Source organism: Tamandua tetradactyla, chromosome 20 (assembly GCF_023851605.1).
Source record: "Tamandua tetradactyla isolate mTamTet1 chromosome 20, mTamTet1.pri, whole genome shotgun sequence".
Taxonomy (NCBI): domain Eukaryota; kingdom Metazoa; phylum Chordata; class Mammalia; order Pilosa; family Myrmecophagidae; genus Tamandua; species Tamandua tetradactyla.
This window is the reverse complement of record NC_135346.1, coordinates 20005170-20032865: the sequence shown is the minus strand read 5'-3', so window position 1 is coordinate 20032865 and position 27696 is coordinate 20005170. Positions and strand designations below refer to the sequence as shown.

The 27696-nt window shown below is 41.4% G+C and overlaps 2 protein-coding genes across 6 annotated transcripts in view; both read right to left on the bottom strand.

The window, feature by feature from the left end:
- The window catches only part of PURA (purine rich element binding protein A), a 43374-nt gene extending 15727 nt beyond the window's left edge, over positions 1 to 27647 (bottom strand). For 2 of the 5 annotated variants that reach the window (XR_013166205.1, XR_013166206.1), the window contains exon 1: positions 27202 to 27637. Coding sequence is in view for 3 of the 5 variants with exons in the window: in XM_077137177.1 (XP_076993292.1) it covers positions 20543 to 21511 (969 nt within the window). In the remaining 2 variants the exon portion in view is untranslated. Of the gene's footprint in view, positions 1 to 16226; positions 21653 to 22169; positions 22325 to 27201 lie in introns of those variants that run through there. The other 3 variants (XM_077137177.1, XM_077137176.1, XM_077137178.1) reach the window with 3 other exon arrangements.
- On the bottom strand, positions 6184 to 7189 carry IGIP (IgA inducing protein). The gene has a single exon (XM_077137175.1). It carries the CDS (start codon positions 7120 to 7122, stop codon positions 6979 to 6981), a length of 144 nt encoding a protein of 47 aa, XP_076993290.1. The 5' UTR covers positions 7123 to 7189; the 3' UTR covers positions 6184 to 6978.
- Positions 27648 to 27696: the final 49 nt, after the last annotated feature.

The window sequence follows — 27696 nt, the reverse complement described above, 5'->3', positions numbered from 1 at the left end:
ATAGTGCTGCTTAACGTCACAAAGATAGTGAGTGGCAGAGACTGGATTTGCATGGAAGCCTTGATTTCAAACCTAATACTTTTGACCTCCACCCTCATGTTCCTTTCTAGAAGACGTGGACTCACACAAAGGCCTTGGAAATCCTCCAGAATGATGGTCCAGTTCCCAAGACTCTGCCTTCTCTTCACCATCCTCTGCTTGCCAGGGACTCATTTTATAGAGAGTTGATTGGAAATCCTCAAACTCTTATCTCTGTATGATTTTGCTATTTGAGTCCAGACTCCATAGTCCTACATTTGTCCTGGAGCCTAAATTTATTTTAAACTCAGCTGAGGCCAGGAGACTCACATTTGCTCCTAAGGTCTGAAATCAAAGAGGAAGGCTCTCTTTTCCACTTCATCCCTGGAAAGTTACATGTGTGTGTACTGGGAGCAGTGGGAAGTTGGTTGTCACCACTCCCATTTTAAAGATTAGGGGGTACTGAAGAACAGAAAGTAGAGAAGCCAGGATTTGGTGAAATGTCATCCATGATGTTGGTGCTATATAGAGGCCATGTTTCTCTAGACATCTCATACTCCTCATCATTTGTAAATAGGTGCCTCTTCCATTCCCTCAACTAGTGAATTTCAAGGAGATTGAGTACCTAGCTCACCATTAAGTCTAAGATGCTGCCCATCATAGACTTAATGGCCAAGGTGTTCTCAAGTGCCCAACAAATGCTGAAGTCCTAACCAGTGGTGCTGTGGAGAGCAGCTAGGAACAGAGTGGGCATCAAGTTATCTGCTGAGTCAGGGTTGCTGCATTTTCCTCAGGGCTTCATCTGAGGATAACATAGCTAGGGGGAGGAGACACTGAGGCCCATACAAAAGTGGGAGATGCAGAATGGTAAGGAAGGTTGACGGCTGGTAGAGAAAACCATCTCATCTTCAGGGTCACTGTCCCCCATAGGTCAGAAGCAATATAAAACAGAATGACAGTACCCACATTCCAAGTGGACGAAGAAGGCAGCCCAATGTCACAGATGACTCCCAGAAATGGTCTGGACTCAATGGAGTCCAGTTATTTAGTCCACAGATACATAATGAGTGTCTGCTGTGTGCCAGATTGGGCTGAGCCCTGAGGATGGCATGTTGAGTCCTGACCTCACAGCATCAAAATATCAACAGGGGAAAAACGAGCAAGACAATTTTGGAGTGATAGGGAATAAGTATTAGGGAAAAATCTGAAAGAGAGCAGTGAGAGAGACTGGCAGGGACCAGTTTAGTTTGGGTTGTCTCTCTCTGAAGAGAGAACATGAGAACTGAGGCAGCCACTCAAGGATCTGGGGGCAGTATGCTCCAGGCAGAGGGAAGATCAAGGTGCAAGGTTGGCTGAGTACATTTGAGAAAAAGAAAGGCAATGAGTGTGGCTGGAGATAAATGAACAATGGGGTAAGAGGAAGGAGAGAAAGCTGGAGAGTTAGGTAGGGGCTAGTTCATGTAAGCCTTGTAAACCTGAGTAGAGAGCCAGAATCGTATTTAAAGTATGATGGGTAGCAGGGGTGGTGACATCATCCAATTAACATTTTTAAAAAGATCACTCTGGCTGCTGTATGAAGAATGGACTGCGGGGGTCGGGGGCAACAGTGGCACCAACGAGAGGCTATTAGGTAAGAAAATGGGTGAAAGTAAATGGGGTGCTACAAACAAGCAGGGGCCGGCTCAGACCACATGGAACATATGGGCACTCTGGTCATGATAGGTGACAGCAGTAATTCTCAAAGTGTGGTACCTGGACCAATAGCATCAGCATTATCGGTAACTTGTTAGAAATGCAAATTCTCAGGTCCCCCCTGAATTAGAAACCCTGGGGATAGGCTCGGTAGTCTGTGTTTTATCAAGCCCTTCAGGTTATTCCAATGCAGATTATAGTTTGAGAACCACTGAGTTAGACTGCCAGTCTAGACTGGAAGTGGTGAGATGGGACCAGCTACAGGATAGTTTTTGGATGAAGGAAGGGGGTGAAGGAAACCAGAATCTGGAGTGAGCTCTGTTTTTGCCATGAGCAACTTGTGGTAATGCCCTTTACTGCAAGGAGGAGGACTGAGGTGGGACAGAATTGAGGACTGTGGAGGAATTAAACTTCTGTTTCAGATGGTGTGAAGTCAGAGTACAGAAACAGACTTCCCTTCCCTCCGTCACCTCTCTGAGCAAGGAAGCAGCTCTACCAGCCAGAAAAAGAGATTCATAAAAGGCAGCCCAAGCTCTGCAGTAACTGGCATTGTATTCTCAGAACCAGCCCATTTCTTAGGAGGCTCCGAATTTAGACAGGGAGTTCTCCCAAGATTGCTCTGAGTGCCAGTCCAAGTCATGGCCCAAGAACGAGTGTGGAAGAAAGGCTGAGAAACTTTCCAAATAACTGGTTGCTCAGGGGAAAACAGCTCACGAAGGTACAAGTTGAGATACTCTGAGCTGGGGAACAAAGGTCTGGACCTTGTCAAGCTAGTTCCTCTCTTGGAAGACCAAGACTTGCCATTGAGAAAGCTCTAGCTGTAGTCAACATGCTCCAGTCAGGACTGTCACAGGGAGTTCAGGAGTTTTTAGCAGTTCTGCTCTGACACAGAGTTCCCAGCTTCAGGAAGACTCATTTTTCTATTTGGGGGTAATTGGACCCTGACCTGATGCCCCACGCTTGAGCATTTGTTTTTTGTTTAGAAATTGGGAGCACTACAACCTTCAGTCACAGCACAGACAGGGAGCAGCAAATCCTCATCCTTGTGATGCCTGGAGCTGGACATACACACCCCCTCAGCAACAACTGACAGAACAGAGATGAAACAACAAACAGGGAGTACATGGTCCCCCTTCTCCAGTGCTGCAGGGAGCAGGTTGTGACCAGGGAGGGTTGAAAAAGCTCTGAGTTGCAGAGTAGGTATTCTTAACTTGGACCATAAGGGGTCTGTGAAGCAGGTAAGTGGGTTTCACCTGTTTTCATCAGATTCTCAAACCTAAGACTCCAAAACAGACAAAGAATCCTCATTTTAGAGAGCAGTGGTTCTCAAATTCCAGTGTATGTCAGAACCATCTGGAGGCCTTGTTTAAACAGGAATTGCTGGACCCCACTCCTAGCGGTTCCGATTCAGTAGGACTGGAGTAGGGCCCAAGAATTTGTATTTCTAACAAGTTCCAAGGGGATCCTAATGCTGTTGTTGATCCAGGGACAATACTTTGAGAATCCCTGCTTTAGAGAATACAAAAAGCATGAAGCGCTTTTCAGAAAAGAGTTCTAACAGATGCTACAGCCCTATAAACCACCCCAAATCCCAAGGAATCTGAGCTTTTATCTTTGAAAGAAGCCCCTGGAGAGTGACGGACTTCAGACCTCCCTTGGAGGTCAAGAAGCATCTGGGAAGTAGCATTTTAGAGGGTACAGGAACATGCCTTTAGAAACTTAAAAGTCCAAGCAAAACTCTGAGTTGGAAATTGCAGGGCGGGCCCTGGCTGATTCAATTACTGGGCCAATTATTGGTGAATAGTGAGGCTTTGAGAATCTGAGCAGACTCAGACCCTAGACTCAGACCAACTTATTGCTGAGCCTAGAACTGAAGCCACCTGGGCACAGATAGGAAGTCTGCTTTAAGGGAGAAAGGGTGTTTGTCTGCTGGGCAGAGAATCTGGGAAAAAAGAAGGAAACTGACAACTCAACTAGAACTCAAGAGCCTTACTCACAGAACCGTTTGATCAGGTCATTGCGGCGAGGGCAGAAGAGGCAGGGATAGTACTCAAGACTGTGCTTACTTTGAGCAAGAGCTGTGGAGAGAGGCCTGGAAGGGCCGTTTGTCAGCTTATCTCAGACCTGCTGCTCTGTGTAAGTCATGCCCCCACGAAAGGGATGAATGAAAATGTGGATTCATTCATGAATCAACCCCCAGAATGGGAAATGTGGCTTTTGAGGGAAGATTGGCTTTGCCATCCAGCTACACACCTATTTCTGGGGTGAAGCAATGTCAAAGTCAGGGAGACCCTACAAGTTACAGAAGAAGAGACAAAACCTCATGGGTAAGCAATACACTAGTATTGAGACCATGGATATGCTTTGGCATCATCCTGCCTGGGCTGTGGATTGTGATTGTGACCCTGGGCATGTTACTTCATCATTCTGTGCCTCACTGTCCTCCTCTGTAAAGTGGGGGTAATAGTGCCTATCTCATAGGGTTGTAAAAATTTAATAACTTAGGTAAAACACTTAGATTGGTCCCTTGCATACTTTAAGTACTCAGTGTTAAAATAAAAAGAGGTGGACTTGGAAAAATTTAGGATGGTGGAAATATAGGCCCACCCTTAGGGTCACTCTCAAAAACAGAGGGCAGAGCTATGTTGGAAGTGCTGCCAATCTCTACACAAGGCTGACAGAGAAACTCCTGCTCTCTGGGGGAAGGTCTGAGGTGTAAGCTGAGCATACAGGCAGAGCCAGGATGCCTAGCAATGGTGAGGTTAACCAGGCAATGCTGCTGGCTGTAAGGTGGAGGTATCCTGCAACACCCAGTGAGTCTGTATGGTGAAATGTGCTCACGACTAACCTAAGTGCCAGATGGCTTGATGGGAATAAATCAGAGGGAATGAAAAAGTTGGTAGGACAATTGGAATGTTATCAGAGACACTCGGGATTTGGAATAATTAAGGTGGAATCCCATTTGCAAGGGGAAAAATGTGGCTCCTCCTTAGGAAGTATCAGACTGGGGGGGGGGGGGGGGAGGCAGGAAAAGGTGCTGAAGAGAGGGCAGCAGAGTGGAGGTAGGGGCTGGCCCTGAGGAGAATTTAGCAGTCCAACACTGATAAAGGGGGATCGCTCTTTCCTCTTGATTCTGAACAGTAGAACCTCTTTTAAAACCCAGTTCTCCAGGGCGGGCCACAGTGGCTCAGCAGGTAAGAGTGCTTGCCTGCCATGCCCAAGGACCTGGGTTCGATTCTGGGTGCCTGCCCATGTTAAAAAAAAAAAAAAACACAAAAAACCAGTTCTCCAAATCAAAAAGTCTGTCTGCTTAGAAGGAAACTGTTACTGGAACTAGGAAAAAAGAAATTTCTAAAAACCATGCAACAGAGCCACAGTAAACTGCATACCACATGGTTAACATCCATTGGAAGTGGGAGTGGGAATAGATTGCCAATCATATCATTTTGGAAAAGAAACACTAAATAAACATGACAAATAGTTCTGTTTGGGCACTCTGGGCTCCTTTCTTGAGGGGCTCCTATGGCCCCACCAGCCTGGCCCCAGAGCTCAGACCTATCCTGAGACTGGGATGTACCTTCTACAACCCTGCAGTAGGACCTCACCTCAAAGCCCCTGCTCTCTAAATTGACCATTAGGCACATTTAATCACGGTCCCATATTAGGGTGTGGTGCTGAGTCTTTAAAGATTAAGACCAGAGGATGATTAGGAAAGGGACTAGTTTCTGATTTTTGCTCCCTTATAATAACCAGGAGCAAATCATGGCTAGAGTTTCCACCACAAGCTTCTGTACTTGTGAGCCCTCCTCTTGGATAGGGACCTAGGAGGTTATTTGACTCCACCTTCAGGTGAGAGGGGGGTATGGTCTCTTTTCTGAACGTGTACCCCCAAATCAGAGGCACTGCAGAATTTAGGTGAAAACAAGAATTTGGCATCCTACTCGTGTCCCCCAAACAGTGGCATCCTCAACTTCAGTTCTCATAAAGCAAACTATCTGTATTATTTTTATTGGAGTTGGTGGTTGTCAGATATGGAAACTAGTCCAATCCAAGTGTGCTGTTCTCTACAAAGGCAGAACATTTTAGCAAGAAAAAACAAAAGCATAACAACCGCCACCACAAAAATCTTCTTGGGATTCACCCAGGGAAGTCTGGAACTGTGATACTGTGAACCTGAGATATTTCTATGACTGTGCATCAGTTTTTAGAATATAATCATTGTCATATATATATAAGTAACATTGAAAAATTTTCCATAGTGTGATTTTTGCCAGGAACTCTGGAGAACTGCTTGTTCCAAGTCTTCTCTCAGATCCAGTCTGAAGGTAAGAGAAAGCATCAAAAAAGATAAAACGAAAGGAGAAAACCATAAATAGAACTCCAAACACCACTTTCAAAGGCTGAGGAAAATATCATACACCTGAGATCCTGGATGTCCATCCTGGTTTTGAGCTAGAGGCCAAAGCTAGACTGAATAATCTAATCTTCTATGAGAAGTCCCCAGTGAAATTATCCTGAAGGACCACTCCTGTGTTTCATTTTTATTGGTAACTTCACTCACTGTCTGCTGATCCACTCACTAGCAAACAGCTTTGAAAAGGATCTTATTTTAAAGCCACTACCTCTATTTTCTGCAAGGATTCCCTGCATCTTTTGTCATGGACTTTTTCATAACCCTTTGACTACCTGAAATCAACTTCAAATTTAAAACAACAGGGGAAAAAAACTTCCATGGGAAAAGACCATGATCTACAGGAAAAATTCTTCCTTTTCTTCAATATGATGGGCTAGGTAAACCATCACACCATTGGAGAATTTTTATAAAATTGACCCAAGAAGCGAGATAGGGAAGCCATTCGCATAAAATCTTAAAAACAAACAAAAAACCCCAAACTTGTGTTAAAGTAAAACAGAAAATAGAGCTTTTCAATGTGAAAGACACACTTAATGCTCACTGATCATAGTGAACAGCTAAGTATACCTGCAGAGTCCTAAAAATGGTTTCCATCTATTAAAAAAACAAAACAAAACACAAGAGCAACCAGACACCCCCCCCACCCCGCAAAGGCATTGAAACAAAAAGACTGATCTGTTTATATAGTCACATGAAAAATAAACATCTTTATTTTTTTTGCCTACTTTATTTCATTTTTTTCAAATAAAATTTAAATCTGTACAAAGTATACTGTTACAGTATATATTTTGTAAGAATCAATGCCTAAAAGAATCACAATACTTCAATAAGCAGTACAGCAGACCTCGCTAGTTTCAGCTTTGATATTGAACAAACTCAAGCCGGCTGATGCACAACACATTTGCTTGGTTTCCACATGGTGAGTTCCCAGCACTGAGATGGGAGAACATGACAGCAAGTATGGTTATATTACAGCCCGACACACTGTGCTTCTTCATGTGATAATAACTGCACTTATTTAATACAGAGTTCTCAAATTTACTTTTAAAATTGCATTTGCTTAGTTCTTAGCTGGCAGAATTCAGCATTCTTATGGGGTCCCCAAAAAGTGCAAATTAATGATATTCTACTGTATATTGGCACATCTCCAATAAAGACTAACTTGTAAACTCAATGAATATCAACAACTTTGTCCTAAATTTTAACTAATATACATCTGGTCCATTTAACCAAAGTCAGTTTGGAAAGATATTAAAGAACAATTCTATTTCTGAAAGGATAGTGTTTTGACTATTCTTTAGAGATGATAAATTTTTAAATTGTCATTAAAATGTTTTACTATAAAAATTTTACAAACTTGTTTAGAAATTTCAAGATGATTCACAGCAGACAAATACAAATTTTTAGATTCCAATACCTACTCTTACACGTTCAAATAGCACAACTATGTCAGCTGTGTTAACTTAAATTCTGAACAATGTACTAAATTTAAAGTGGTGCTGGGTCTAGCAAGTGTAAATACACAGTATATTTCAATGAAAAGAATTGTCTTCTTTATACTTTATTTGTTTTCCCATAAGGAAACATTAATGTTTACATTCTTTAATAAAGTTAATCTTACATCAGAATATAACTTAATACTGTCAGCAACAGGGACCACACACAGTAAATAAGAAGCACATGTAAAATAAGTCTGAATTCACATAGATTAACATTTGTTGGTTAATAAAATATCGACAGTATTACAATCTTACAATATTTACAGTAAGAAAAATCTAGAGTAATATATACCTTTCACAGCAGGATTCCTTTTTTTTTATTTTTCTTCCAGTTTGGGATTGTGTATACACAAAAAGTTCAAAATAAAGCAACTCTGCAATATAATCTTAAAATAATGGCTACTCAGGGGGAAATTCTATCATAACCATTGAAAATAATGGTGACTTCTCACGGAGTCTGTGGCATCTGAGAACCCAGTTAATTAACGAGAGTCTTGCTCAAACCAGCCTCAGTTACCCAGATTAAAGCTGCAGAACTCCGGCCTTCCCTGACTGCTGAAAACCCAAGAGATTTTCTCAACATGCTATAAGAAAAGAGGGAAAATAGGTTTCAGCTCATACTTCTTGGCTGGAAGCCTCCAGCCAGTGCACATCCCCCAACTTATGCTAAAAAGCAAGCCAATTTCATCCCCAAAGCAGTCACAAGAGTCCACCCTCCGACCACAAAGCACTTTGACACCAAGTTCACTCATTCCTTAACTCTTGTGCATTAGGGTAAGGCATGAACTTGGCCCATATAGTACACACCAGCATCTTCGAGACTTGGGACTTGGGCAAAGAAACTAGTGCAGTCTGCATTGAGATCAACAGGGCAAATGGAAAGTGATGTACATTTCCAATCAGAATTGCAAGAAGACCCATATTCCTAAACTGGAATTTGGCCAGGGCATCAGAGTTAGCACCCCTTCTCTGAGTGCCTCAAGTGATTAGGATGTGCGCTCGGGCCTCCTCCAAGAGAGAGCATCAACAGTAAGTAACACCATGTGGGACATTAGTTCAGTGACGACTCCCAAGAAAGCAGATACAATTTTTTAACCTAGGGCTGCCTACAGTACCTGGGGTCACTCATCTGAGCTGTGGCCTGACCCCACCCCGCTTACTTTAATAGATCTGATGGGCACAGAGCACTCAGGGATAGAGCTGCTGGCTGTTTTGAACTCTAGATCTCACAGGTAATCAATAGGTACTAGGATTGAATTAGCAAACTGTACCATAACTCCTTAAACAGACACTGTCAGGTTTAAAATCATGTCAAGCATGAATCTTCACTGTCAGGTCAGGAATCAAGGTGGGAGGTCTTCCCACATCAGCTAAGGTTATTTTGTCAAAACCTTAGAGGAGATGGACAGTTTTTCATGTTGCAAATGATTAGTTTACTTATTTCAGTCAAGCTGGACTGGCAAATTGGACTGATCTATTCAGTTAGCTTTGTTTTTTGTTGTTTTTTTTTTATTCTTATGCATGTGCTAACCCAAAGCTATTGTATTTGGGCTAACTACACTGACAGAGAAAATTCAAACAACAAAAGTTTTCGGCAAACTTCTGTGGCATTTTCTTTTTGGAAGTCAATGCAAGATCTAAAGGTATTTCTACCCAACAAGGTCTGTTTAATTGTTTAATGTTTCTTCCTTTTTGGTCCTATACAGAATGCTATCACTTCTATATAGGCCTGAATGCTGCTTCATGTAGATTCCTTCTGTATATCTAAAAAATATACTTTTCAGTAGTTCAATACATGGTTAATCTTCCCACAGAGGAAGATTTTTGTAATCACATGTTGCAAAGTAGAAAAACATCTCCTTTCTAGGAAAGGAAATATACTTTCCTATTGTGCATTTTTGAGTAAGCCCAAAGGCATGCACCAAAAATCATTATTAAAACTAATACGTGCACTAAAATGGTGTAGAGTTAGACTTAAAGTGCTGCTTCTCAATTATTAAATTTGGAGAAGATATCTTGTCAGTTGTTGACTCAAAGATCCCCACTTCCGCCCTACCCACCCACCCACTCCCACCCCATGGGATCAAGAGAGAAAAGTAAAAACGTATGCGTAAATCTTTAAACTATTCTTTACATGGGGGAAAGAACAAATATATCACTATCCTATTTATAAACTGGGTTCCCAGTTTTAAATAAAACCAATATTTACTGGTAAAAACTGTCAAAGCTAAGAAACCCAAACAAATGTTACTAGTAAATAATATTCTACATAGAGAATAATTTACTTTGGTTTTATGCACCTTCTCAAAAATAATACTGGTGTCCCATATGTCACCAAACCGATGTGTTCCAACAAAGTTGTAAGGCAAATCTTTTTTTCCTAGTAACATCTTGTTTCCCATTAGACAAAATTAAAATCTTTTGGTGAGGAAGGGGTTAAGATAATGGCTCACCCCTTGGCATCCTGAGCATTGTGGTTATCAAACTCTACCCTGCTAGAAGCTGTCAGGCACCCTGACCCCTGCCTTGAACCATAGGAATGGTTCCATGTCTAGAGATGCCCTGACTCCTTATAAATAGCTCTCAGAATGTTGCTTCTTTTTCCCTTCTGTCTGGATGGTTTAGTGTCTATCTAACAAAGCTGATTGCCATGTCACATTTTGCTAGTAGGGGTCACCATCTAGCAATAATTCTAATCTAAAATGTTTAAGCCAATAGTTAGTTCCTAATTTTATTAATTATTTTCATTAAATTTTTCTCCAAAAAGTTTTCTTGGAGCAGAGATCCTTAACTCAGATTCCAGAAGATGAGTGATACCCCTGAAGTCGTCTGCAAAATTATTTGTGTATATGCATTTTTAGGGGGGTTGGGGGGGGTTCATCACCTTCAACAGATTTGAAAAGCAATCTATAACCCTTAAAAAGGATTACAGGATTTAGATACCCGTAATTTGTTCCATACTGGGATTGGGAAATGGGGACAAAAAAAAGGAGGGGGGGCAAATTCCTGATTTTTACCCTTATTCACATTCAGGAAATAAGTGCTTCAACCTAGGAAAAATAATTAATTAAGCCAATTAAACTCCATTAAAAAATAATCACAGCTATTTTCTAAAACTTTTTCATTTTCCATATGTGGTAATAAATTTAGTCCCAAGAAAAGACTTGGAAACTGAAATATTTTCTTTTCCTAAAGGAAATTCATAGATACAATGATGAACACCATCCATATTTAAAGATTTAACAACACAAAACTTAGACAACTCTAATGACTTGAGCCTTTACGATTTTGAACAAAGGATTATCTGGAGTCAAATACACATTTGCTAATCTTCATTTCTCAAAACTGGTCCATACTTAGACAACTACCTGACAAATTTCCACTAGATAAACCTGCAAACTGAACAACAGAAGTTTAACTTTTCTACCCAAATTAAAAACAAAGCCACAAGGTTCTACAATAGAGTCCAGTCACAAATATATACACTATATCACAGATGACTTTCTCAGTTCAAATACAACACTGAATTTTTGACAGAATTTGCAAACATAAGATCCAGAATGACTAGCAAAACACGTCGGGAAGAGCATGTCAAGAATTAAGCAACCCCACCCCCACCCCATTCAGAAGCACCCTCAAGCATTCCAAAAATAAACCAGATCTGAAGAGAGGTCTCTCAATTGTTGGTTTTAAGTATGAGAGATGCCTGAAAAGCTATGGGAAAGGGAATATAAAATGAAATAATTAAATAACTTATAAAAAATAATTCAGCCAAAATTATAACTATTTTATTGACAAAACTGTCAGGGATATTTTCTGTTTTTTTTTGTTTTTTTTTTTTTTTGCAATTTTCAACACAAAGTGTGTTGCACAATCTCACGAAGACTAAAAATATGTTTACAGGTATGTTATTTTTTGTTCTCCTTTTCTTTCTATAGCATATTTTTGAAGTTATAAGAATGTCTCTTGGTTAAAATAAAGTCTTTTTTACCCCTTGCCACCCCCCCTCAAAAATTATGTCAACCCTGAATTCCAAAAAGGAATATTCATCTAATATAAATATTTCAATACCAGTTATATCACAGACCATGAGAAAACCGTATGAACATTACGGAAAACTACATTAAAGAGAGAGCTGCCACTTGCCACCCACTTCACTTTCAGCTTTTTAAGCACCCTGCTAGACTCAGATCTCATCACTGAAAAAAAAATTCAACACTCCAAAACCAGGCCACCTCAGGGTGGAATTTAGATAGCAAAAAAGACAGCATTTCATATATATATTTTTCCTAACCTAAACTTTCACTTTGTATAGTCAAACAGTTAATAAAGCTCACATTTACAAAGGATTTTGTTGGCAAATAAAGGCCCACATTAAAAATTTTATCAAAACAAATTTTTGTTTTTACTTATCTAACACTAAGATATATTTTCTTGGCCTTGTAAAGCATAATTAATTGCATATAAGTTTTGCTTTGGGTGGGATATTGAAAACATAATTCTGCAATAAATTAGACTAGAAACAAAAGTGAAAGTGCCTAGTCTTAACTTTCACAAAATCAAGTGCAAAGATAAATAGTGCAAATAATTAAACTAGAAATTTTATAGGCAACTTCACACAGACTTTCCTGCTTTTGCACTTTTACATATTGACAACTTTATAAACCCTAACAACTGTATGCAGCATGGAAATGGGCTATCATTTATCTCCATTGACTAGACTCAAGGAAGCCTTTTAAAGACTAGCCTTACAGTCATTAAAATCACTGGTTCTTGACAGGGGGTTGGGAATTCATTTCTTTTTTAAAGGATTCCTAAGGGAGGGGCTATTTAAGAAGGCCCTGCATTGACTTAAACAAGGTATAGTATGCAACTGCATTATAAATTAAAATCTGACACACAATAAAATTTGAAAATCATACTAAGTGCCAACGCTACAAAATAAGCTATACAAAAATTCGTATGTTCATAAGTTAATGCACTATCTTGACATTAAAAAAAATTAAGCTCCAAGTACAAAGTCAGAACCTTTTAGCTGTCCTTAAAGAGATTTTATTATTAAAGTATAGAGTCTTGGAAAATGAAACTTGAAAGTAATCTGTCAAAAGTCACTGGAACTAAATCTATACTAAACTTGACAGCCAAGAGTTCATCCAAATATACTTGAATTACATAGATTTAAAAACAAATATTATAGAAATTCTTTATTTTAAATAATTTAAAATGCTACTGATATCATGAGAGCAGAAAACTAAATCATATCAGTTCACCCTACAAAGGGCCTAAGAACTTCCAAAATGTTTTAAATTATATTATTAACATATGCTACCACTGAACTCTTGGGAATTCTGCATTTTTAAAGTAATAGAGAAAGCAGGAAAACAAACAGAATCATGAATTTGGAGGCTATATTATCTAATTTCAGAAATACAGAATTACTGAGGACCCCAAAAAGTCTAATGTTAAATGGCAGCCAGGGTTGCAAATGGCTGAAAGAAATTGAAAAGATACCTAAAATTGCAATCTAGTGTTTTCACCTGATTTATCATCTTGTTGTAAGAAATTTATGTGGACCAAAGTCTCAAGATTCTATAAAAGCAAGGCATAGGATCTTTATGGACTGCAAAATCAAGTAATTCAGTCTAAGGAGCATCTGAAAAGTAAAGGTAAGCTACATTGTAACATGAGCCCAAGAAGATATTCTGTATGATAAATATTTTTAATAGTTTAAAATTGGTATCTGTGAAAAAGTTTGAAATGTTCCTGTCATCTTTTCCTCAAAATAAGTCTCAGCGCCAAAATGCCTTGACCAGAAAAACTGCCATTCCACAACTGTGCTACTAATCTGTCCCAGAAAAGCAAATATCCCACACATGAAAACAGATTTATATAATGCACTAACATCATAATATCTAGCTAGAGACCAAAAGCTCTTTCACAACCAAGGAAGAACCTATTTTCCCTGGTATTCCTGAAACCTCCTTAGTGAAAATCAACTTCATTGTCCTCAGCAAACAACTCTCATTCAAACTCCACCTTAGTACCTTTTCCCATTTCCAATAAAAATTACTCACTTTACCTCCAAACCATTCTCATATACCTCTTACACTCCCATTCACAAACACCTTAAACAGCTTTCCCTTCCTTGCTCTCAATTTCTAAACAATGAGTCTCAGTCCCCAGTAACTTATCTAAAATACACATACTTCTTACTCTCTTCAATTCACAAATTTCTTAACAAACGTTATTTTCAATGTCCTTCAAATTGCCAATTTTAGACTATGGGGAAAATAGCAGTCAGAAAAAGCTACCCTATAACATGATAATACAGAAATCTTTCTGGATCATCAGTTAGCTATGTTCCAAGGAAGGAGTCCATGATCTCTTTACTTCCCTCTGAAGGGGGTAAGCTTAAGTGCCATTGGCAGACCTATGGCAAGGAGAGGAATAAAGAAGAAAAGGAGAGAGAAACAAGGAGAAAGGAGAGCAGGAGAGAGAGAGAAAATGTTACCTGTATATGGGAGGGAAGTAGGTCAAGTGCCACTAACAACTGCCTGCACTAGAAACTGACAATCCACTTTGGCTGAAGGAGAGTTTGACCCTATCCCAAAATGGGTCTAATAATTGATTAGCTGATGGCCATCACTGTTTGAGCTAGTCAAGGTGAATGGGTAAGGGAGCCATCCTATAGGTCTAACTGCCGCTTCATAATAAGGACATCTTTTCTTAAATCTCCTAAAATCTTTCTATGCTAATTCAGCTTAGACCAAAACGCATGTAACAAGGGTATTTCTATGTTTTTCACAATACTAGAATGTAATGGCTTGGTCCTTGAACTTGGAGGCCTCTTGAATTATTAAAGTGGACCCTAAATCAAGAAAATTAGATTGAACTCTTCAGCTTAATTTTTTCCCATGAAAAGCTACAAAAATTTAATTAATAAGCAAATTACTACTAATCATCCAAAAAAGTATGTTTTCACGGAAACCAATGCAAAAATACTGCATTTCTAAAATGAGTAAAATATTTCTGGTCTTTAATAAGCAACTTTATTTTACATAGAGAATCACCACCATGTTTCTGTCCATCAACAAGACAACTTTCCACAAAAGCAAAGCAAATCAAGAAAAGGAATAAATACTGAACAGAAAATATGGGGACAGAATAAAAACAATGAACAGCTATGAAATTCTTAAGAAAAATGTTTTAACAAGTGACCTTTGCCATACTCAACTTTCCTAAAGAAATAAATGGTCTTGGACTATTCAACATCAAATCTTGGTAGTCAGTTTAGTAAACAATAGATGACAAACTATTGGCTTAGAACCAATCATATTTTTCATTTTTCACCTGGTTGTCCTTGCATCAGGAAATTGTACTGCACTCATGCTAATGCTGGTTTAGATGAACTTCACTTTACCCATAATAATGAAATTTCTGTTCAAAAAGAACCTGACAAGTGGCCTAGGCCTTAAATTTAGGTCTTGTTTTTGGATCACACAAATCCTCAACTATCAAAATCAGATTATCTTACAAACATATTGCAAATTCTGCAAAGAACTCTATAGTAATTAATGCTGCTGGATGAAAACAGTAATTTTAATAGCACTGACCACTTTAGTTTCTTAATGTACTTCATTACGAATGGCCTAAATTCAGCTAACATGCAATGAAGAAACAAATATTTCATTTTAATGTATGATCTAAAAATTGATAAACTTTAACCAGCAGTTTTGCAGAAATAATTTTGTTCAATTTAGCTGCTTAAGCAATTCCAGCAAATTATTTATTCTATGCTCATGGAGAAGTGTATATATTTATAAATTATTAAGATATTTAAATTTAGGGATAATCAACTACAAATGCTATACTCAGAGCTATCACCACCTGTCCTAAATCTAACTTGCTCAAGATCCCCTTCTTTTAGCATTCTTCTACACAGAAAACAGTTCATCCTGATATTCAAAACTTCGAAAAAGGAAAAAAATAATTAGATTTGATATCTCATTTCTCATGGAGAAAAATGTTTTAAAGTTATGTCCACATCTAAAATAAAGTGAATTGTGATGCTACGAGAGCTACCAGAAACAATTTCAGGAAGCCTCATTCTAAAATCATCTGAAAGTGTGTGCGTGTGTGTGTGTGTGTGTAAGCAGCATGAAAAAATGAGAGTGAATGTTGTAAAAGGGTGAAACTGCATTGTGGAAGGTAAAAATAATCCTGCCCATGGTGGGGTCACCACCACTGGCAGAAAACCCAAAACGTCACAAAAGATAAATGTGTTAGCTTAGAAAGTTTCAACAGTGCCAAAACATAAAATGTTAATGCACAGAAATAAAAAATGAGATAACTGTCACAAACATCAAGTTCCATAAGAAAACAAGAAGAAAAAATTGACAGAGGCATCTTTTTTAATCTACCAAATCTTAATTGACTTAAAGGTGACAAAGTGCTTGGCCAAGGCACCCACCCAGATTCTCATTATCAACGTATTTATCTTTTTTCCCCTCCCTTCCACCCAAATTTAGTTGTTTTCCTGCAGAAAAAAGTACAGTATTCCCATATTAGTAAGAATAAGAAATGAAAACAGTGAGTACAACTGATATAGATCCATTGACTTTTATTACAAATGTACTTGATCACTTGGCTTCAAAAAGTTTAAAATCAATACCCTATTTTCTGTATGCCAGTACAAAGCAAACTGTTTTACAAATTAAATATCTAAAAATTTGACAAAAATATTAAAATTTGATGAAAAACAATTATAAAAATCCTTAATCTCTCTCTCTTCAAAAAAGGAAGCAGTCTTCTCAGTCTTATTATACAATATTAGTAATATTCACCATTTTTAGAATAGGTAGCTAAATTATATTTTTCTGTTAGCATACAAAACTCTTAGGCTAATATTTTATTTGAATATGCTCCAGTTAAGTTTATGAATGCCATCTGATTGCAATATAGTCAACTATCTTTAATTGAATCCTAATTTACACTTATTTAATAATTTGCATAGTTTGAAAGGGATAAAGGTTATTCTATGACTAATTATCATAGGCTATTACAGTGCTATTTTTCAAGGCAGTAAGTATTTGCTCCCAAATGAAATTGTTTGTCTTGTTTAGGCAGGGGCTAAAATTACTAGCAGCTTTCTCCATTACCTGAAAAATCAAACTGGAATAGTTATTCATTTCTAGGATATGAAGACTTAAAAAACATATATACTTTCCACTTTCAGTCAAATTTCAACCCCTGCATGGGACAACTAAAAAGTGACACTTTCAAGGTTTTTTTGTTTCCCTGTTGGTTTTGGTTTCTACTCTCCATGGCTCTTGAGAAGCTGGAAAACAGTTTGTCTTTCGTGACTAGCATTGTCTCTTTTTTCCATTTGGCAAATATTCCTCTACCTCCAATCTGTATCTAGTGGAGGAAAAGCCGACATGGCTTTTCTTATGAACTTCCTTTGTTGTCAAAGGCATGTATAATGATTTCTACAGTTCTGGTTAGTTAACTTTAGCTCCCTCTGTGGCTGGATGACTGCTGCTTCTAACATCAGCATGATAAATAGGAGGCACAAATAAAAAGCTTAAAAAAAGATTTGGTGATTTAAAAGAAAAAGAAACGAACAACAGCAAACACACACATATGGGCTTTTCAAATCTGGTGGCTGATCTCTGGATTAAATTACTTGACAGTGTCTCTCATTTTAATGAACGTCAATATTGCAATGCATTTCAAGTTTTTTTTATACTTAGGCAAATAATATAATTAAACCAAGCTCTTGGACCTTAATTGTAAAACAAATTAAATAAAAAAAATAAGGCATACTTGTTAAGAATTAAGTTTTGTTTGCTTATTTTTGGCACATTTGATCATACTGTCTTCTATGAATGACACATATGGTCAAATATACCATTTCCTTTTTATTTCAGTACAAACAGTGTTTACCAACTAGTAAAATAAAAACAAGGAAAAACTCCAACATAAAACACTGAGAAATAGAACCTTGGTAAAGTACTGAGCACCTGGGGAGAAGGGTAGGGAAAAGATGAAACAAGAGAGGGAGAAGGGAAGGTTGGGAGGTGCTTGGGGAGGTAAAGTGAGATGCAAAAAAGAGCATCGTTACAGTCATTTACTCTTTTCTATGATCGCCTCTTATATCTTAAAAGATGTGCATGTGGATTTCTTTTTAAATCCACTGGCCACAAATCAGACATTGGTTTCAAAATCTTGGTAAGATTGTGTTCAACTGTTATAGTGTAAATACAATTGCACAATACAGGTGCTTCTTGATCTGTAGGTTCCAAGCAGAATCTGAAGTCTATACGTAAGAAAGGCTTCACTTTAGGTAACTGACCCTAAAGAAAACCTCATGAAAGAACTCGCATCTCAAAGAAAAGGACACTTTGCCTAAGTTTGCTGTGTTTTTGTTGACTTGCACTACTTATTGCTGGCTACTATGAAACACTGATCTAGGAGTACTCCAACAACCTGTAGTACAAGGCTGAACTTTAAGAAGCTATAGTAAACAAGAGACAAAATCAAAGCAATTCGTTTTTCTAACTAGTAACAGCACAGAAAATGCAGTCTTTTTCATATCACAGTTAAGAACAGTGAACAAAACAGCTCAACAAATCTTAAGACAAAAAAGTGCAGGTTATTAATGTTTACATGCAATTGATAAGCATTCCAAATGTCACATTATGCACTGTAAAAGTTCAACTTTACTATATGGAAATAAGAAAATGCACCTTGGGGGAAAGGGAAAAGCAATTTAATCATTTCCAGTGATTTTGCAAGTAAAGAAACTCCTAACTTTTGTATGGTCACCTCATATTTAACATTGTATGAATTATTAAAAGCAAACAATTTAATGGGAAAATGCACAGTACAATGGAAATAGCTTGTTATTCAACACATACAGTAGATCTCAAAAACGAAGACAACACACTCAACCAGAGAGCTTAAAAATATCAAATCAAAATCCAAAGAACCAGCAGGAAAAACAAAACAAAACAACAAAAAAACTCCTTCAAAAAGACAACTGTTTCACCTTCCTAGGCCAATGCTTTACAATGTGAGAAGCACTGATACTTTCCAGCTCCTACAGATGGTGTCTTCTACATACAGCAGTTAGATCTATGGCTGGATATGCCAAGAAATAATTCCACTCCCAGAACTCTCTCTGTCAGACAAGATCCTTTTTTTTTTTTTTTTTTTTTTTTTTTTACCAAAATACTTTCTACAGAATTCCAAACCAAAATGTACTGTTTAAGGCATCTTTTTTTTTATAACATTTTCTCTTCACTCAAAGATGATAGTCATGCAGCAGTTTAATGATAAAAATATATTAATATTTTACTATACAGCAGCAAGAAGTTAGTCGTCAATTAAAAAGCACACAAACATCCTTAAATGAAAACTTGTAAAAGACTATCGTTACAAACAATTTCAGTTTGGAGGACACCAGCTTAGTAAAGTGCTCTCCCTAAGCTTTGCATTTTCATACCCTATACCTTGAATATATAAGAGTATAGAACATACTTTTGATAGAAGGCTTGTACACTTGGGGGACACAAATACACTTAGCATATAATGTAGCCAGTAATAACTAGCACCACAGCTACACGGAAATCCTTAACATATACCAACTTGGCTTTCACTCTTAAATGAAACTCAGAATCCATGGCTCAGTAGGATAACTCTATAATTGTGTTGCTCTGCTTCTTAAAAGGTCTAGATAAGTTAATAGCACTGGCAAAAACCAAAGTATAGCTTCAGATCTCTTACAGTTTAGGAGACAGTGCTAGTGACCACAAATAGACGCACTACCTGATGTCCAAGTACAAGTTCACTGGAAATTGCTGTACGTTAGTTAAGAGTTTAAAATCTTCTACACAGAATTAAAAAAAAATATATTATAAACGATACAAGTACATCTCATATACATAATAATGACAAAACAACTACTCAGTCAAAGCAAACAGATGCAGAAAAATATTATGGGAGATTTCCTTTTTCTTTCTTTCTCTTTTTCCTTTTACTATTTGAATAACTTTGGTTCAAACCGTAAAAATCACAACTTAGCAAATTTCATTTAAATGCCTTTTTTAATAATTTCTTCATGTTCACAGAAGTTTCACTGACCATTTTTATATGTTTAAGGTCCAGATGCAATGCATATTGTATAAAAGAGAGCACTTATTGTTTACCTTGCATGAATTAAACCTACGTACCTTTAACTCTACAAACTTCTGCATAACATTTAGACAAAGCTCAGACACACAGCATGCCTAGCCCTCATATATATACACATCTCTAATCACAGGTATATAGGGTGTCAAATATACTATAATAACCTCCATGTAAGGTTTGAAATTTGGTAACAAAATGAGAAAAACTAAAAATATTATTTTACGTGTTCTAAAATATCTCTTTTTTTGTGCTAAAGTCAAATGTTAGCTCAACATGAAAAGGACTTTTATATAATTCAGCAATATTATAATCTTGACCATTTTGCAAACACTTTTAATAATAATAGCTTAAACGTGTACAAAAGTTCTTGGTTAATTAGGGAAATAAACACTCAGTTCTTTATATTTTTTAATCAAGTAGGAAACACAGTTCATATAATGTTATTACTTTTTGTATTTTTTTTGTTTTTTGTTTTAGCAGCTGCTTACTGTTTTATATGGTGGATAAAGTGGACAACATCCAGCGATGGGTGGCAAGTCAAGAAGAGAAACTGTCAGTTGGTGGAGGTTCTGTGGGTGGTGCTCCCTTGGAGTTAACAGTTATTTCTTTTTTTTTATTTTTAAATTTTTTTTTTACTTATTTTCTTTCTTTACAGTATATTTTCTGTGTGTGTAGCTGTGTGTGTAGATGCATGTGTGTGTGTGTGTGTGTGTTTCATTCAGTTTGATCAATCTTCTTCTCCTTCTTCCTCACCCTGCAGCAGCAGGGTGGCAGAGGCGGTCTCCTCCTGCTGCTGCTGCTGCTGCTGGTGGAGCTGCTCACAGGCAGCCCGTTTCTCCCTCTGCTTCTCTTGAATCTTCTTCATCTCCTCCGAGTACTTGCAGAAGGTGTGTCCGAACTTGGCCCACACCTTGTAGGGCACGGTGATGGAGTTGCGGTAGGTGGGCTTCACCTCGCTCACTCGCATGAACACGCCGTACTTGTTGGAGCCCACATCGAAGAAGAAGCGCTTGTTGTCCACAGTCAAGGAGGTGCCCTCGGGCAGCTCAGCCGGCTCCTCCTCCACTCCATAGTCGTCGATGAGCTTGGCCAGAGCATCGCGGAACTCGATGAGCCCCTGCGCTGGCAACGCAATGGTCTGGCCCTGCGTGGAGCCCAGGCCGGGCCCCCGGTTGACCGTCTGGCGGATGCGCAGGAAGCGGCCTCGCTGATTCTCCTTGAGATCCATGTAGTACTTGCGGTTCTCGCGCACCAGGAACTCACTCTTGAGCGCCCGGCGCGGCTCATCCTGTGCCTGGGCCAGGTCGGGCGGCTGGCTGGGGCCCAGCTGCGCGTAGTGTTCGATGAAGTCGCCCAGGTAGTCGCGGAACTCCACAGCCACTGACATGGAGAGAGTGAGGCGGCTCTTGTTGCCGCCCGCGCCCACCTCAGCGATCTTCAGGAAGCGGCCCTTGGCGTTCTGCTTCACGTCCAGGTAGAAGCGCTTGTTCTGGATGTCCACCCGCTTGGAGGCCAGCTCCTGCGTCTCGTGCTGCAGCCCCCCCGGGGCCCCGCCGCCGCCGCCGCCACTGCCGCCGCCGCCCCCGCCGCCGCCACCGCCCCCGCCGGAGCCCGAGCCCGAGCCCGGGTGCCCCAGGGAGCCGCCCGAGCCCAGCGCCGCACCACCCTGCTCGCTGCCGCTGTCTCGGTCCGCCATGATGCTGCGCTCCGCCGCCGCGCCGCCGCCTGCCGCTCCGCCCGCCGCCGCCTCAGTCGCCTCAGCCGCCGCTGCTTTCCCTCCCCGGCTCCGCCTGCTGCCGCCGCAACCCCCACAGCCAGTCAGCCACTCTCGCGAGATCTGCGGGAGAGACGAGACAGACGAGACCCGGTAACAGGGCACTGACTCCCCAGTACAGTAGCAGGGCGCCCTACTGTACGCGCCCACCCGCCTGCCCGCACGTGACCCGCGCCCCCTCCCCATTGCCAGCCCCCCGTCTGCCTGTCCGGTGGCGCCCACCCGCCGGCCCGCTCCCCACACCCCCCTGGCTTGGAGTGGGGGGGAAGAGCGGGACGCGGCGCGTCGCAGCTGCTACCGTCGCCACCAGCACTGTAGTTGTCGCTGTTGGCCAGACCCCGGCGGCCTTGGCCTGGGGAGTTGCGGGACTAGGGGTGAGGAGGGGACTGCCATACTAATCACAGGGAGGTGGTCCAAGCTCTGCTGTCCAGTGACCCCAAAGAGAGGATGTGGGGGGAGGGGCCTGCGCAGCGCAGAGCCCGCTGCAGAGAGGGGACACCAAGTCACGGCTACTCTTCCCCTGTGAGCCCCAGCCAGACCCAGACAGGCCCGCCCGCTGCCCAACTGGGCTGTCTCCTACCGCAGAGCCCTGGCCGCAGAGGCAGGCGAGAAAAAGGAGAAGCGGTGCGGCGGTAACCCTCAGCTGCAGAGGGGGTTGCCGGGGACAAGGACCGGGCAGCAGCGGCGCGGAGCAGCAGACACCTAGCCGGTCCCTCCCCTCGCTCCCGCCGCTCCCCCTCCCCGCACAAGGCAGCGGCTCTGGCCTCAGATGATCCCGCTCCCCCCTCCCCCCAACCGCAGCCCCGCACAGTCGGGCGGGCAAGCGGACGCACTCACCGGCGGGGGGAGCCAAGGGGAGGACAGCAGTCGCACCAGGGCCGGGGTGCCCGCAGTGCCTCTCCCCGTCGGCTCTGCCCTTCCCCCAGACAACAATCAAAAAGAAATCCCACACTCACCCCAAAACCTGCAATCAGCCCCCTTTGGGACCACGACTGCCCGCCTGACTCCCCCTCCTTCTTGCGAGATTTGGGGAAGGGGGGCACCGTTCTCAGGGCCGAGCCCAGCCTGGGTTGCCAGCCAGCGCTGCGGATGAACCAGGCCCTGCTGTGTTTTCAGCCCCTAGCCCGCTTCTTCCTCTCTGGAAGGACCCAGAATGGAAGAGAAAACCAAGTAGGCTTTAGGAAATTCACAAGCTAAAAATGCCAGGAATTTCCTGGGAAACGCAGTTCCTTACGGGATTCATTAAAGCAGGTTCGCTAGCCCCTGTTGCCTTCCTCCCAGAAATTTAGATGTATCAAAGCGAGCCACCAAACCCCAGAAGTAAACTATTAATAATTGCTGGTTTTAAGGCAGACAGCTAGGCTGTCGGTAGACCATTAATTAACCAATGAGTTTTTGGACACTGACAGTGAAAGGGGACTTTTCTGGGTTCAGGAGTAAAGAGGGGACTCAGAAATAACTGATTCTGATACGTATTAAGCCTCTTTTTCCTCTTCCAGATACAGAGCAAATTCTCATACTTCCTCTATGCAGTGTGCAGCCCTGGCAGCTATGAAAAAGCTAAGGCCTAGTTTCAGGGGATCCCCTACCAATGCCCCTACACTATCCCAATTACCTTTTGCAGGTGCTCAGAGCATACAGACTTCACAGCCTATCCCCAGTATTGCTGCCTCCATCCTGAGAAAGATGCCTATCCCATTCATGGGTTCCATTCTCATTAAATGATGCCCACCCCCAAAATAAGACCTGCCTCCTCCACTCTTAGCTCCAGAGACAGTTAAGTAAGTACCTATAGTGCATGGTTGCCCAGCTTCTTGGAAGAGAGGACTAATGACCAAGAAACCCGGGGCAGTCCAGGACATAAGTTCTGTCAATGCTTGAGCCCTCAAAGTCCCTAACATATCACTGCATTCCTGGGCAAGTCTGCCTGCTGAGTACTCATGGCTTCCTTTTCTCTTAGCAAAGGCCCATTTTTTCCAGCATTAGCTACTTCAGCACTGAGCAAGACAAAGCAAATAAGGTAATCCTATGAACCAGTCCCTGAGCCACCCACCCATATCCAGCGGTCCCTGAAGCGTGTCCCTGAAAGGGAAGCCCACTCTGAGAGGTAAAACCCAGACTTTGGGCCCCATAAAGAACATCCCTATTCGTCTGGGGGCAAACTACATAAGGCTCTTTCAGTGCTGAGTTTTTGGCACTCCCTCCCCTGCCTCAAATCTGTCGGAAAGGTACCGGGATCTGCTGGTGCACTTCACGCCGCAAAAAAATAGTGTATGAAGATGCAGCAGCTCCTCCGGTCTCGCACAGCAACAATCAGGACCCTGGATAGACCCAGACCCCCGCCAGAGATGCAAAGGCTCAGAGGCTCCATCTCTGCAGGAAATGAGGCAGGGCGGATCGGTTATGCTTCTACTTTGAACGGTGAGGCTCAGATACGGCAAGATCTGATCTAGAAGGGCTGCTGCTCTTCCTCACCAGTTTACCTTTCACTAAATCAAGCCCTTGCCCCCTCATGTGAACTCAAAGCAGCAACAAGACCAATAAGATGCGAAGAGGGTCCCGTCCGACGGGTCCCGATAAAGATTGCTATCCTCCAACAGAAGACTAAGGTTGGAAACTGCCCGCCTTCTTGAATCAACTTCGGAGTTCAAATTTCTTGCCCTCCATCCCAAACATTTCTGTCCAGGGATTGAGTCTGACAGTACCCTGATTTCCTGGAAAAGTGACTGTCACCCGAAACTGAGGTTTTAGTCCCCAGTGCAGAAGCAACTGACGAAGTTTCTAGACAGAACACAAGCATCATTTGCATGCTTAAATTGGGAATTTTAAGCTTAAATCACCAAACAACTGAAAACCAAATCTCTTCAAATAAATATGCATTTATTTTATGCTATTGATTATAAATGTATAAAATTTCTGTCATTTTATACCAGCTTCTTGCCTACTTTACAAATATATCTAAATGGCATACTAGACTAATAATGCCTTTATAAAATAATTCAATGATAAATTGAATATTTAAAACTTTTATTCGCTATTGAAAAAAGAAAGTTAAAATCAGAATAAGTCCCTAAATGTGGGCTTTTTCTCAGACTAGGGGGTGAAAAGCAGCTTTGTATATAGCAGCCTTAAAAGATGGTCTGGGAAGAATTAAAACTAACAGAAAAGTCTTAAAACAAAAAGTTTAGAACTTTAAGTAGAATTTCAAAGTTAGATTTGCATCCTGACTTTGAAAATCCACTAGAAAATTTGTGGATTTAAAAAGACATCTAGCCATAAGTTAATTACCTTTTAAAAAATCGTTTTAGTGGCCGGCTGTTTGAATTTGTCATTTTAAAACAAAGAGTTGTAAGATTAAATTTATAATTTTACTAAATCATATTAAAAAACAAAAGGAAATGAAATATATTAATATGTAGTAAAATAGCCACAATAATTGAAACATTTTCAAAAAATAAACATTACCTTTTCTCCTTAAAGTTTGCTTATATTAAAAAATCTTTTAAACATCTTTAGAGTTCTTGAGTTCTTTTATTAACAATACACACACATTTTAATGCAATAGGGACTACTTTATTTTAATCCTACTGTCTTTGTATTTTTAACAAACTCTTAACCAACAAAAAATTATGCAAAAAGAAAGAGAACAAGAAGGGAAAAAAGCCTTGCTTTTCCTCAGCCTGAACTACAGCTGCTTCTGAAATAATCTAATTCAGCTTTGATTTTTAAAAGTGAAAATTAACACACACATTTATAAAATAAACTTGGAGAGAGAAGATACCTACCTTTGGGTAGTAAACCCTTTTGATTATGGAGTTCCCCACAGAAACAATATGCTAATTACTATTTCACAAAATCACAAATTTCCAAAATAAAAGAGGAGCAAGAACATTAGAACTTGTGTTTTCAAGTGCTACTTAGGTTAAATACCTGTCTTAAACTAGACAATTATCTTCAATACACAAATCATTAAAACGAACTGGAATGTTATACTCCAAGTATTCAAAGTGGAGGAATTCTCCGTTTCTTCTTGTAGCTATCTACCAGAAAAATGAAGGGAAACTCTCAAGTAAATAATCTACATTTAACAACAACAAAGACTAATAGCAATGGCATTTCCCCGATCATTTTAAAAGCATGTATCCTTTCTATAGCTCACCTGTCCTTTAAAATTAAAAGCCTTTACAATGCTATCTTAATGTTCAGGGTTAAAGATATGAATTAAACATTTAAAACCTGAAGAAAATAATTCATGTAATAGAATCCTCGCATTTCACCAAACGTTTTCATTTTAAGCATTTGCAGAAGAGTTAAATAAGTGCAGAACAAATAAATTCGATAAGATTCAGAAAACCCGACATTTCATGTGCCCAAAAAGTCCAAAAGAACCGATGCAAATGTCAATAGTCCTCTCTTACGGCTGAAACGTAAATAGTTTTACTAGTACCCAGAGGAATGAAATCAGCAACTTGCTCTACACTCTAGTCCACACTCCAATTTCCAAAGCCGCGATTCGCAAACGTCAGTTTGGACAGGGAGCAGTGGGGGTCCTGAAGTAATCCAAAGATTCCTTTCCCCCATGACAGTTTACCAAAAGACGTCAAACCAAAATCAAACTATTTAAAGCATTGAAACTTCCCTTCCAACGACACGGGATACAAGCACAGGCATCGTTGCAAAAAAGCTGTTTCAAAAGCACCGGCTCCGCAGAAATGTAAAGGGCCCAGATCAGAACGAATTAGAACCCACAAGAGATTCCCGCAGAGGCAGCGGAAATGAAGATGGCATTTATTCAGCGGTAGACAGACCCGTCAGAAAGTTGCCCCAGCCGGTCTCTTGTATCTCTCTCTACCCACGTTCAGGCTCGTGGCAGATAAATTTGTTGGGTCCCTTCACCCACAGACATCTCAGCCCGCCTAAGGGGTCCACTGTTGCTCAAAGGGGAGACCCTCCAGCTTCACATCCGTTCCTTTTGCCTCCAGAAAAAGGCAGAGAAGGCTGTTGAGCTGTCGAGTGCCTTGGGGCAGCAAAAATGGCCTGTTCGGACCACCTATCCTGGGGCCTGGCTTCATCTGCGATGTCAGCACCAATGCATTATTTTTTATTTTTACAACGCATCCCGAGTTTGCATTTGGGGTGAAGAGATTGAACAGAGGAGAGGAAGGGTTGGTAGTGGAGCCTAAATCACAGTACCCCTCTTCTTCCCTCCTCCCGCCAGGGTTGCCGTGCGAGGAGTGTCCGCCAAGTCTGGCGCACTGTCCCAGGCCCCGGGGCGAAGGTGGCCGGGGAAAATGGAGTTTAGGGATTGGTAAGCAAACCGCACAACTGCTGGTCTTAAACGCCAGCGAAGGTAGGATTGTATTTTTTTTTTTTTTAAGGGGAGGGAGTGTTATTTTGTTCTTCTTTGAGGTGGGAGGGGGCACATTCGTGCGTGCACTGCGAGGGGGGGGGGAGGTGCTGCTGCACTGCTCGACTCCCCGGGAAGGAGGGTGTGGGATGTCTGCAATGGTGCAACAAATCTTCCTGGAGGTTGAGAGGGCAATTACAGGGGACCGGGTGGGCGGCACCTCGAACCCTGGCAGTCGCGGCAGATAAGGTCGCGAGGGGCTTACCCGGGCGGGCGAGCGCTGTCCTGCCGCAGGTGAGGTAGGGCGCGGGCTGGAGGGAGGGAGGGTGCGCGCGAGGATGGCGCTAAGCAGGCGCGAGGCAGGGGGGAGGGCAGAAGGGTGCGCGCGCGCACACCTGTCCTGGAAGGCGGCGCGAACGAACTGCGCCTCGCTGGGGCTCTGCCTGCTGAGGAAGGAGGGCGGGCTGGCAGGCGGGGGCGGGACGCCGAGGGGAGGAGGAGGAGGCGGCTCGGATGGCTGGCTCGGTTCTCGCTCGTTCTCCCTCCCGCGGGCAAGGCCAGCTCACACCCCGCTGCTCCCGCTCACTCACAGCCCCCTAGGCTCTTCCTCCTCCTCCTACCCCTGCGGGATCCGCTCGCCGCCGCCGCCGCCGTAGACGGCAAGTCGTGGCAGCCAGACGTCGACGCGTAACCCGGCGCTCCGTGCGTGACTCCGGGCGACGTCAGCGCGCGCTCCGCGCTATTCCCCAGCCCCCACCCC

Bases quoted from the DNA above. Each gene is read 5' to 3' on its own strand.
- IGIP (XM_077137175.1), bottom strand. From the start codon at position 7,122: ATGAAGAAGCACAGTGTGTCGGGCTGTAATATAACCATACTTGCTGTC.